The sequence below is a fragment of the Mchenga conophoros genome, linkage group LG10 (assembly GCF_057382185.1).
Source record: "Mchenga conophoros isolate Kocher_MC1m ecotype Shallow Benthic linkage group LG10, M_conophoros_male_GT1.1, whole genome shotgun sequence".
Taxonomy (NCBI): domain Eukaryota; kingdom Metazoa; phylum Chordata; class Actinopteri; order Cichliformes; family Cichlidae; genus Mchenga; species Mchenga conophoros.
Window position 1 is genome coordinate 1,945,745 of NC_140535.1, and position 12,629 is coordinate 1,958,373.

The 12,629-nt window shown below is 43.0% G+C and overlaps 1 protein-coding gene across 1 annotated transcript in view; it reads left to right on the plus strand.

Moving 5' to 3' along the window:
* Positions 1 to 1,715: 1,715 nt before the first annotated feature.
* Positions 1,716 to 12,629, plus strand: part of med13a (mediator complex subunit 13a) — a 69,790-nt gene continuing 58,876 nt past the window's right edge. The window contains exons 1-2 of the mRNA XM_085288141.1: positions 1,716 to 2,334; positions 8,741 to 8,975. Coding sequence (XP_085144267.1) covers positions 2,269 to 2,334; positions 8,741 to 8,975 — 301 coding nt within the window. The 5' untranslated portion in view covers positions 1,716 to 2,268. The remainder of the gene's footprint in view (positions 2,335 to 8,740; positions 8,976 to 12,629) is intronic.

The window sequence follows — 12,629 nt, forward strand, 5'->3', positions numbered from 1 at the left end:
TTCCTTGTGGATGAATCCCTGTATAACAGAAACAAAAGGGGCTGGCTACCCAACCATCGGCCATTCATTTCTTTAAAGAAATTATGACTAAAGACAGCTTACACTGTAATCTAATTAGGAACAGCCAACTGCAAAAAACGCAGTATTAGTATTCCATGAACCTACACTGCTCAGCAGGAGTAGACGACTTAAGGGTTAAAAAGGAAACAAACATTACTCTGGCTGAGTTTCATTTTTTAAGGTGACCAGTAATATGGGTTTGAATACATTTATTAAAAATTGATTGTTTAAAAAAATTATGTAGAGATGCAGATGACAACTACCATATACATAGTGATGCAGAAACAAAGGCTCTCTAAAAACAGATAACCTTAAGCTTGATGCACACTACAATACACAGAAGACAGGGACAAATGAGTTAACTGGGTTTATTTTGCATACTGTTTGCAGCACTAATAGAAATCCTTTTAATTTGGCCCAGCACCAACTTGGATCCTGGCTGGATGAGATCAGAGGTGCAGGATTTAGAAGTCTATCTAGATGTCAATCTATTACTCTGTACTTCAGACAATTTAAAGTGGAAGTTCTTTAAAGCTTTTCTTACAGAGAAGAATTTGAAAAGAACATACAGTAATTACCCTGCTCTGTGTACTGTAGTTGGTGGTACTCAAATGCAACTCTTACTCTTATTTGGAAGGTAAATATTTAACAGCCACACTGCGGTTCAGTATTTTGGCACTGGTGCGTATCTCAGATATCACCCCCTGAACCCTACCAGGGCTCCCTGTCAGATGGTGTGATGAGTAGAGATGTGGCCTTTTTATAGTGAGCGATGTATTTGCTTGGATCTTACGGGTTCTCTTATTTCAAATCTGATGAAACACCCTACAGTGTAACTTTACTCTCTCTTTGATTGGGAATTTGTATAAACAAACAGCATCCTTAACGACACACTTTAGGGAGACTGTGTGGAACATCCTCTGCTATATTGCAACGGCATCAACAACGATTTCTATTTCATTTATTCATGAATTGAACTTTTGCTTCTTACATCTCTTTCACGTGTTGCATTCCTGCAGTGCAGCGCCTTATAAATATGAGATTTGACTGCTTTCATTTCGTCGCTTGAGCTACACAATTTTTAACTACTGCTTTGAATAAAGTAAAAAAAAGAATTCGCATCAATTCTTTTTGGTCGTGCATTTCAATTGCAAGTGCAACATCACATGCGCTAGGTGGTGCACTGTGTAAGTGAGCAAGTTTATAGGGTTTGATCATTAGTAACAAAATCTGTTGCTCAGTAGCGCCACTTGCGCTGGCCCAGCGGCAATACCTATCAGTCTTGTGTTATTACAGCCCTCATGACCACGACAGTGTCAAATCAACGGCACTAAAAGCGAAAGTCGTTGTCGGGACTTTCAAAGTAAGACGTCCATGAGCGGTAAAAAATTTTTTGCAGGCTCTCTTTTGACATGTTGCATGTAAAAAACAAACAAATGCATTATTTTAGTGAATAAATAGAAATCCCACATGCAATAATTATAGTGTTCAATATCTTTTTCATAACCACGTGTTTATGATATTACTGCAATTGTGAAGAGGAATAATTGCATGCTTTTATTTTTCCGGAAGTGCACCTTACTGTCTGACGCGTGTCTGCACGTGGACGGCTAACTTGCCAAAGATTTGACCACGAATGAGCCAATAGGCTGTGGAAGGCAGAGTTGTCCCTGTGGCCGCCATTAAAGAAAGGAATCCATGAATTCAAATGGAAACCAACAGGAACCGAGGCTGAAATAATGATCGAAATAATCGTTAAAATATAGGCCGGTGCCAGAATTCGAGAGGCTGCTACAGGATGTGTTTCGATTTTAGGCTAAATTTTGCGATGGAGGAGTGAGACAGGACGTTTTTATTTTTTTAAGCGGAGACCGTTTTAGGGCTAAGGGGGAGGGGGAGAGTTGCTTCTTTGCTCTCCTTTTCTTTTTGTTTTATGAACATTTTTCGCTTCCTTGAACGCGGTTTTACTGTGTGCTTTTGACATGTCGACTTAAAGACCACGCTGTCTTTTTTATCCGCTTTTATCCCCGGTGGGAGGAAACTGTAATCGGAAGGTTGTTGAATTAACTATCCTCCAGCCAAATGTTAGAAAAAATATTTCTCGCTGATTAAGCCTGTACATCTTAGAAAACACCGATCCACAAATTCTTTTTATTTAATTTCCCGGGAAGTGAAATGATGGAGAGTTGGATTTCGCAGTGAAGAAGGATGAGTTCTTGTTTTGTACCAAACGGGGCCAGCTTGGAGGATTGCCATTCCAATCTATTCTGTCTGGTAAGAGATTTAAAACTAAAGGAAAGCAGCCATTTTTAACTAGCTGAACGGGGGCTAAGCTAACGCTAGCCACAGAGGCATCAGTTGATAGCAGCTTAGCTAGGCTTACGGCCCTGTCGAAGCTGACATCGTTTTAGGACAACAAGGTGTCCCACTTTGCTAATATTACCGCGTACGCTTGTTATTTTAGTAAGTTTGGCCCCAGGTGTGACCGCTTGCCTATTATAATCTTCTTTCCATTACATTTCCGTTTCCCAGTTCACAAACAACACACTTGAGGTTAACGCCAGTGGCTTGCAAAGCTTCATTTACTTTATGTCATAAGACCCATACACACATACAGAGCAGCATATAGTCTTGTTAGCACGGAAATAAATGTTGTGCATTTTACTGCCAGAGGCAGGACCGTGCTGCCCTGAGTGGAGTTGTAGCACTTTCTCTCCTTTCGCCTCAGCACCTTGTTTATTATTAACTTGCTGCCTCGTTCTCATTGCATTTCCACTGTGTTTTATCGAGTGTTGACCCGTAAACCAAACATTTCATGGACTTCAGTTTGTGGCGTTTAGTCAGAGTCTGACGCTGTGGTGCCTTTGAATACTATTTTCTTTCCCGTGTGTGTGTTTGTGTGGCACTGACAACTCCTGGATGAAAGAATGTCGCTGCCCAACTTGCAGAGCCTGTCGATAGAAACACGCCCCTTAATAAGTCTTGTCTCGAAAGCTCTTTCCTTTTAACAGGCATGTTACTGATATTACCGCCGCAGTTGTCTGTTTGCAACCACTTATCTATTATGTCATCATCTTGTTTATTGGTGGGTTTAATCTCCTTGGACCTCATTTTCTAGTATTCACACCAACTAGGGCACAGGCCCCAGGCTGATTATATAATCTGTGGCATTCATCCCTGGGCACTACATCACACGGGGAAGCTACACACCTCAGCTACACCTAACGTTCTACACCTACCACCACCATCAGCATCTTGCCAGTTGTGGCTAGTTGGCATCACCCTAAATAGTTGTGGTTATGCTTCTAGCAGCTCAAAGCTCCCCAGTATTCTTTTAAATCCCGTGCACTAAGAGCCAGTCGTGTGGTCTACAGTCTTAGCCACAGCAGCAAATGTAAAGGTGCTGCTTGAGCAGAGCGTCTCTGGGATAATCAGGAACACGGTCTGAATGTGTTTGTTGTTGCAGTTAATTGGCTTGTCAGCAGGCTTAACTCCAGTTTCACTTGTAGGTTAGCCGAGGAGCACAATGTGCTCGTCTCCAACCGCAGGAAATTGTTAATGTGATTGTCAAGTGCTGAAATGCACCCTTTAGAAAAAGGAGACTTCTTTTATAGATTAAATGACATAGAAACCACTCTGTGGTGCAGTGGCAAGGCTGCAAAGTGCATAGATTGTGACTCAGTTTGTTAATGTTATTATTAGTTATTATATTATTATTACATGAAAACCTCAAACAAGAAGTGAGACTACAAGTGCATCACAAGTAATTCTGACACAGAATCTAGCATAATAACAGTTGAGTGAAATATTACACTGTTCTTACCACAAATTGACACAGCTGTCCGCCCCCTAAAGGTAACGTTTTGCTGCAGAAAATCCCCACTCTCTCAGTACTGCTCTGTTGGGTCGATTGTGTGTGCTGAACTCATAATTACAATGTTTACGACAGCACTTGAAGGCAGCGTTGGCTACAGTATACAGGCGAGATAGAGGCTGGTAGTTGTGGTGCTGTGCCTGTCTGGCTGACATTTTCCTGCACACTGAGACTAAGCATAACACCACTGCTGTTATGACTCACTTACTGAACAGACTCCACTTTGTGGTTTTATGGTGAAAGAATGCGAAGACTTTGTGGTAGTCTCTCCCCCCCGTTCATTTTTCCATGGATACTCTCCTCTGGAGTATGATACTACTTGTTGCATGCTTTTTCTTTCTTTTTTCTTCTTGGCATTTTTAAAGTGGGCTTACTTGGAATAACTCGGAGTGTAAGGTAAATTTATCTGTTCCTCCACTATGAAACACAATTGCAGCTGCCTTGTTGTGAAATTTATAGTTGGACCTGCGATACATTTATGAGCTGGAGAAGGCTGTAAACTCTAAAGAACCACTTGGCAGAGATCTTCCTTTCAGCGATGTGCATCAGTTGAAACTGATTGAATTTTTGCATTCTCCTGAACTCGAAATGCAAACTCACACTTGGTAGTTTCAGGTTTGTTTCCTGACAGTTAACGGTGGGAGAGGGGCAACAGGCAGGAAGAGGGACTTGCTATAAAAGGAGCATATGTGGTATGATTAGTGAAGCTTCACCTGTTGCTTGTCTCTTATCTTGAAAGGCATCTGCTTGAACACAGTGTTTCCATACCAAGAACCAGAACTCTTAAGTTGCTGGAGGGAAGGTGAGCAGCTGGCAAAAGCAGGGGTCATAACCTCCCCTGAGCAGGCATCACCTCAGGCAAACTTCCTGCCTGTATCCACTGGCTTTTTGGCCTTAGCTTCCCTCGTAATGCAGCAGTGTGATTTTTCTGGTTTGGCATATGAAAGACAAAACTTCTCGTGACCCACATCGCTTACGCTGCCGGGACATCTGTATAAGCTGCTGCTCACATACCTGAGCATTTACTAAGACACAGACGGGTGCCTGAAATGTTCAAGGCACACTCGTGCACACAGCCGGGACAGCATGAATGTTGGAAGGAAATACAGATATCCTTGGCATCCCCTGTTCTTTTTTTTGCGCACACACACAAGCTGCAACTAATTTATTTTGAAAGCACAGACAGAACAATTGCAGAAGGCACATTTATCCTTGATAGAGCAGTCTGCCTGTTGGATATTGTTGATGGGAGGCAAAGTACTGATGTGTCCGGCCTTCAGTCTCTTGCCTCTTAAAGCTCAGGACAATCTAAGGACAAAGGGAAATATGTGGTTTGATTTAGTACACTGTCACATGTGTTTTGTGTCAGGTTAAAGACTGTTATGACAGCTAAAACAAAGCAGGGAAACAAACTGTAAGCAGGCTGACTGAAGGTGTCTACATTTGAACTACATGAGTTGCAAATGTAATTTAACACCAGTGTAATTCCTAACTGATGTAGCCAACTGTGCGTCTGTGCACCCTGAGAGATTACTTGTTTAAGAAACAGGTTGTATAAAAGCCTTTCACATGTTGTTTAAAGGTTGCGCGCAACTCAAACGACAGAACGTCGCTGGCAGGCAGTGCTGCCGAGAACTTTATCACATGCACACAGAGACGATTTGATCATCTATAAATGCAAAGATGGACTTTTAGCATTTGATGTTGTGGTGTTTGAAGAATTATAATTTACATCAACACATTTTCATTCGTCTTCATTGAGTCCATCCGTTATGAATCAGCAGTAGAAATATTTGGCTTACTTCCCGTCTAAACAAAGCAGATTCTGCTTGACATCTTGCAGGAGGAGACGGGTTTTTATTACTAAGTGGCTTGAGACATTTTCTCATCCAATTCTTCCCAGTAAGCTTAGCGGGTACAGATGTGTCGATAAAATAGAGCTGCTTTTTGTGGTCTTTGCTTGGCAATCCTATTGTCAGTGGAATAGACCAGAGGAACTCGTCGGTACAGTATTTACCCGAGTAGCTCGGTCGATGTTACGTTAGGGTTCAAGTCAAAATTTTTCGTTTATTTCTTTTGTGTAAGAAAATGTGTCCACGGACAGATATGAATGTTAACCATTTGCTAAGGGTTCACTTAACGCGTTGCATAAGTTGTCCTACACTGTGCACAAGCTTCATAAAACTCAGTCTCCTGTATTCAAGCAGCCACCGTAGTTTTTGACTGACAGCATTTCACTGTTGAACCAATTCACCATATTTTCACCTTCTAGATAAGGATGAGGCTGTGATAACATTGACAGCCCTGTTAAGTTGTTGCATTGTGTAACAGGGATCATTTATTGCAAAGTAAATAAAAGAATAGAGGAGGCTGTAGCAGTTTGATAAAGTTTCCGTTAATCATAAAGTCACATATCAAGGTTTGGAAGTGTCAGATTTAAAAAACAAAAACATGCACAAAGGCAGGCAGTTACTTTTTCACTGAAACGATTTGTGTGTGTGGTGTTTTTAAGTTTTATTATTCTAAGTTGTAATTTGATTGCATACTGCACATTAACTGCAGTACAAGAAAGTGTGTAACAAACAGCTGATGGCTGCAACTGCAGAGTAAGATGAAAATGTTCTGTTTCATTCATTCAAGCAGAAGCGTTACTCAGTGTTTTAGCAGTGACTTTGGCATTAGTAGGTAAATCTCAGAGCCACACTGGATGTGGAGAGTTAACCAACTGTTTAATCTTCTCAGCTGATCAGTTTTTATGCATTTAAGTGCAACACGGTATAGTTAAGCCTCTTTTTTTAAGGAACTTGTCAGAAATACATTTTCACTTAATTGACTAAATATTAATGATCTTTATTGTTTTATTATAGATTACAACCGCTTAATTGCCTGTGAATGTAATACTTATGTGAAAGAACAGAGTAGGAAGTGATCAGATAGAAGAGCCCTGTAGCCACTATGTAAATTCAGGGAAGGCTTTTTATTGCTTGCTTGCTTAAGATAACTCAGCAATAGCAAAATGTCAAGGTAATGCTTATTCCAGTTGTATTTTCAGTGTTTCTCCATAGACGGCTCGACAGTTATTTAAAAAAATATCACAGGAAATATTTCAGATGGTGCAAGTATCTGGAAAAGATAATTATACAAACTGTATTGGCATTAATTCAGTATAGAAACTTGTCTGAGTAACGGCTGATTTACTGCGACCGACTTGCAGACTGTGTGCAGCACATAATCACTTCTAAATGTGTGAAACCAATATGGATGAGTGTGAGAGGCCTGTAATAAAATCTGTAGTGCACTCAAGACCAAAACCTTTTATATGGTGAAATGCACAATGCCATGGGGGACAGGCCATGGTCAGTAAGCTGATGAGGGCTGTTCACTTGCTAATTGCCTATCTGTACTGCCTATGATCTGGTTTCACAGTTAACCGTTGTCTTCGCCCTCCCTTTGCATTGTGTGCACAGATGTTTCCGAGCGAGGTGCAGGTGTAAAGAAGCGCTTCTCGCACTCCAGCAGGAAGGAGCAGCCTAACTGCTGCAGCTCTGTTACACACAGTTGTACACAGACTCATTTCTGCTGCTTAAATCTTGGAGTTTGTCCTCAGCATGTGCAGCTGCTTTGAATTCCCCAGGAGTCTGGTTGTGCATCAGAGACCATGGTGTTTTGATCATACACATGACTATAAAGCAACCTTGGGCTTTTTTGTGTTTGACTCTCGGTTTAGTGGTCGAGCTTGTCTGTATTTGAACAAGCAGCCAGGCTGTTTGTTGCATGTTGTATCATATAGCGAGCCTTTACAGGATTCATGCTTAAACTGATGTTTTTTTTCTGCTTGTGGGTGGAAATATTCATGGTGTCTTGATCTCCTAACTTCTTGTTGTGATCCAACTCGGCCCCAGCTGACACAACACAATGCCTCCCTGTCCCAGCTAACACCATAACGCTAACGCCACTGCTTGACCACAACCGCTGGTAATCACTTGCTCTGGCTCAGCGCCTTTGCACTTGAATTAGGACGTCCCTTGAACTGTAATGGCTTAATTGGTTGAATATACAGACAGACAGCTTGCCAACTCGGCCAGAACGAAATGAAACTAAATGGTGGGAAGATGAACAGTCTGTGTTGTCGAAGATTACTTAAAATGATGTGCCCCTAAGGCATTGTGTGTATGTGTATTTTTTTATGGTAGTTAGCACGTGTGCATGTGTTTAGGTAGACATGGGTAGTCAGTCAGCGCTTGGGTGATAAGCTGCAGTGCCAGCCAGCAGCAGAGCGTAATGTTCCTGTTTTAACACTTAATAACCCCACCAGTGATTTACTGCCTATGAGGCTTTTTCCTGTGTGTTTTGTTCTCTTTATAAAAGCCAGACAGTGTTTATAGAAACCCCCCCCCCCCCCCCACACACACACACACAGTACTCTCCAATAATGAGGATTAAGCTGGTGAGACCACATTTACCAGCATTAGTTTTTTCCTGTGAGTGTTTCCAACATGTCTTTCATGATCGCAGCTGAAACATTAAGTACAAGATCTTTTACAGAAACAGTCGAATGTCCCACTTTGTTTGCGGCTGTTTCTCGTTTGCGTCTGTAGCGAAATGTTTTCTCCCTCACAGTCTCGACAGCATGGGGTGTTGTCAGGATAGTTAGGGGGTGAAAACCCCCATAAAAGAGGATTAATACTTACTCTTAACACTCTGCTCACCACATGTTTCCTCAGAGGTGCTGAGTGGGTCCCAAAGCAGCGACTCTGCACACTAACAGTTTCTCCCCCCCCCCTCTCTCTCTCTCCTGTCTTGCAGGCTGACTTGACAGGGATCAAATGGAAGAGGTTTGTGTGGCAGGGTCCCACCTCTGCACCAATCCTCTTCCCGGTGACGGAGGAGGACCCCATCCTATGCAGCTTCAGTCGCTGCCTGAAGGCTGATATACTAAGCGTGTGGAGGAGATGCCAGCAGCAGGGTCGGAGGGAGCTTTGGCTCTTCTGGTGGGGTGACGACCCAAACTTTGCTGATCTCATCCACAATGAGCTTGCAGGTGGGAACTCTTTTGCATACACAGAAGTGCCATTAATTAGAATAAATAAGCAATGCATGTTACATTTACTGTTTAGGTGCATTGCATTTCTGCAGCTTCCTCTCTCTATGAAGGTCGGAGTCAGTTATAGGATAATAGCCAGATTAGTACCAGAGTTCAGAGGAGCAGGGCTGTTTGATAAAGAGATGCCCCTCACAGTTTAAGAGCAGTTCATTTACACTACTGCAGAAAGATGAACAGATAGTGTGGCAAGTTGTTTGGTTTTTTTCTTTTAGATGATGATTGAGTACAAGTGGAATGTTCTTTTATTTTGTCAGAGAAATGACTCAAGGCAAAAAGCCATTGTAGGAATATGAAATTCTACTTCTGCTGCCTCTGTCAGACTGAACCAAGGTTGCATAGCTAAATGAGTAATGGCTGTAAAAGATAGCAGAAAGTGTCGAGGACTCGCAGCTTGTGTAACAGAAGCACTTGAACATGCATCCCCCTATCAAGAAACGTTATTGGTTGTACAATGAAAAATGATACAGATGTCACCGCTTGATTGTCAGGTAGGCACAGGGGAGGTACGCTGAAAGTGCGAGCCTCAAGCAAGTGTCGCTATCTGTGTAATCCAACACCTCCGTAGTGCCCCCACCCTTTGCCCTTCTCTGACTGATAACCCAGCCAGCCAGCCAGACTGGTAGTGCCAACATCTGCAGGGCTAACTCCCTCTCCCTGGAGACACTGGGCATCATGCTGTGTTATTATTACTTGTGTGTTTAAAACAGGGTTAACATGTCTGAGTGGTCCTAGGCTGCGGCTAAGGAATCAGCAGCTTGCCTTTTGGCTCGAACAAGCAAGTTGGAAGTCACATGTCACCGTTTTGCACAGGGTTAACAAAAAAGGAAGAAGGTATAAGAAGCAGAGCAGGGGCAGCCATGCAGAAATGAGGCACATGCACCCCCACCCCTGACCCTGCTCTGCTTCTTATTTAACTTTTTTTTAGTAATAGTACAATTACTGGTGGAAGATGGGAAAAGGCCATCTTTATGCATGCTCTCTGCCATGTAGATTGCAGTTTGGAGTCTGAGCTAAATACAGCCTGCCTGTGACCCCCCCCCCCCCCCCCCCCCCCCCCCCTTATTATGGGACATTGTGCCTGAAGTAGCCTCAAAATGGGAGCTGAAGGCTGCAATGGGCAGCACATTTAACTCTTAACAGGTCCTGGTAGTAACCCAAAGTGTTTGGCTCAGGTCTTCTGATGTAGGCTGCTGGGGTCACTGCTGTGTTCTGGCTTTGGGCAGATTAAACATATTTAGTGTTTCAGGAGATGGATATTAGGTAATCAGATATTGTCTAGAAAACCTGGACTGGTATTTTTCCTTCCAGGTATTTTAACACCAAAAGGATGAATCATGTTTTTGCAGTAGTCTCGGCAGCTCGTCTTTGAGGTGTGGTGTTATTTGAATTTTTAATTAACCTCCATTGTGCCTTTTCCTCTTGGGACTAATCTTGACACGGACAGTCAGAGGCTTTTTGCACCGTCCTTGTCTTTGGGTCTTTTCGTGGGGCTGTGACAGCTCTGTACCATTAATGCCAGTGCTGAGCGTGTGAGCGCTCGCAGCCGTATTCTCCTGAACAACAACTGTTGCCACTCAGACAAAAGCACCTCATTGCCACTGGTATAAGTGGAAACCAGAGGCTAATTCCGTTTGAAGTCGGAAATCGGAATCTCCGAGTTTTCGGTCAGAATTTACAACAGGAACACCCGATCAAGTCGTACTTCCTAACGGGAAAGTCAGAGAAGCCGCATGAACCCTGACTTAAGAGTCCAAGATGGCAGCAGTGCATGTAAACATTAGTGAAATTGTAAAATCTGTAGCATTACTGCCGTTTATGTCTGACTGGTTAATTAAGACACACAGAGCACTAACCAGCCTCTCTCCATCAACGTGCTGCAGGAGTGTTGTACTGCCAGCATGAATGGCTTCACCCTTCTGAGGAGCAATGTCAGTTTTCCTCGCTTTCCCGACTTTTACTATGGGAATGCACTTAAACTGAGAATGATGTCACTTCGAGGCAAATGGATTGCTTCAAATGAAACACTTTGTCAGAAGTTTTCTTTGGGGTTGCAAATTCAACAAGTCAACCCCAAATTTCTAAAGCCACATCTTTCCAAACTGTTGCAGCATCTTGTTGCAGCGTTTTATAACCCACCTGTATATCTCTGCGTTCCTGTACTGACGTATCATAAAGAACCGACGGGATTGTACGCTCCCGTCTTCAGCCCAGCGCACGGTTACATAAATTGCTGCGCAGGAAAACTTCTCAGTTCCCAGATTAGAGGTTTTATTCATTTCAGCTCGCAACAGAAAGTCAATTGAATGTTAATAAAGTAGAAAGTGATCATCCTGAACACCAGGACACCAGCTCGAGCTGAGTGTGGGTCTCTGGGCGGGTGTCCCAGAGGAAGCAGGGTGCTGAATGAACACTTGCTTGTGTTTATGGACTCTTCGGGGTACCCTCCCTGTTGAGGTGTGAACCAACCTGTGCATCCAACCGGAATGTCACAACTGTTGTCGCCTTTTAAGCGCCTCAAACTCTCTGTTGTCGTTCTCTTTTCTTTGGTTCCTGGCATCTTGGGAATTTGAAAAAGCTTTATTTTCTTTTTGTTTTTTTTCCCAGCCTCTATTTTTTTTTTGTCTTTAGTGCAATGTTGGCGGTAAACATGAAAATCCGCTCTTGTCCTTTCATTTCAGCAGCTGAAATGGCGCTTGCTCATTCCCCCACACCCTCCTTTCCACCCTCATTAGATTAGCAGCCTGTGAAAGTCTTTTAATTTTGAGCAAGTGCCATTTCTGTATACCAGTGTGCCAGTAATCCCTTCTCTCCAGGGAGATGAGGGGAGAAGGAGCGAGCCAGAGAGATGGGAGTAGTGAAGGGCGGAAAACTTAAGGGATCTTTTAACGTCAGACTCTTAATCACCATTGAAGGAATGTAAGGGGAACAAACCACCAAGCCCCTTTTCCACACTGTTGGACAACCCGCGTTGCTTGCACTTACACAACGAGAAAACTAGTTCTAATCTTCCCCTGGCCATGCACAGAAATTATTCCCAACAAGTGAATGCCATTGCTGAATTAAACCCCCCCCCGCCCCAACTGGGTTAGTATAGGCATGTATTCTTATGCAAATGCAGTGCTCTCTTCATCGTCGTCTCCCCCTCAAAAGCTGGTGGAGTCTCCTGACCAGGGGCAACCAGAGCGAAAGATAAATGCCTGCCTTTTCCTCCTCTCAAAGACCCACTGATCTTTCTTCTTTTTCCTGTTTTGCATAGAAATTAGGGAGTGGATGTCTGTCTGTGAGGGTAATTGCTCCATTGCACATTTGTCCTCAGTCTCCACTAGCTCGCTCAGGTCCTTTTTCTCTGCAAACTAAGTCCCGCCGAGGCTTCTGCTGCCAGCAGCCTGACACCACGTTTCTCTGGGGTGATTCCAAGTTCAGTGTTCCCCCAGCTGAACGTGACCGTAGAGTTGGTGGAGCTGCACTCACATATCAGATTTTTACATTTTTACATTTCCATGTTACGTTTAAGCTGAAAAAAATAGACAAAAATTCTGAAGATTTTTTTTTTTAAAAGAATAACTGAATAGTTCAGTTTAACTTCAGTGT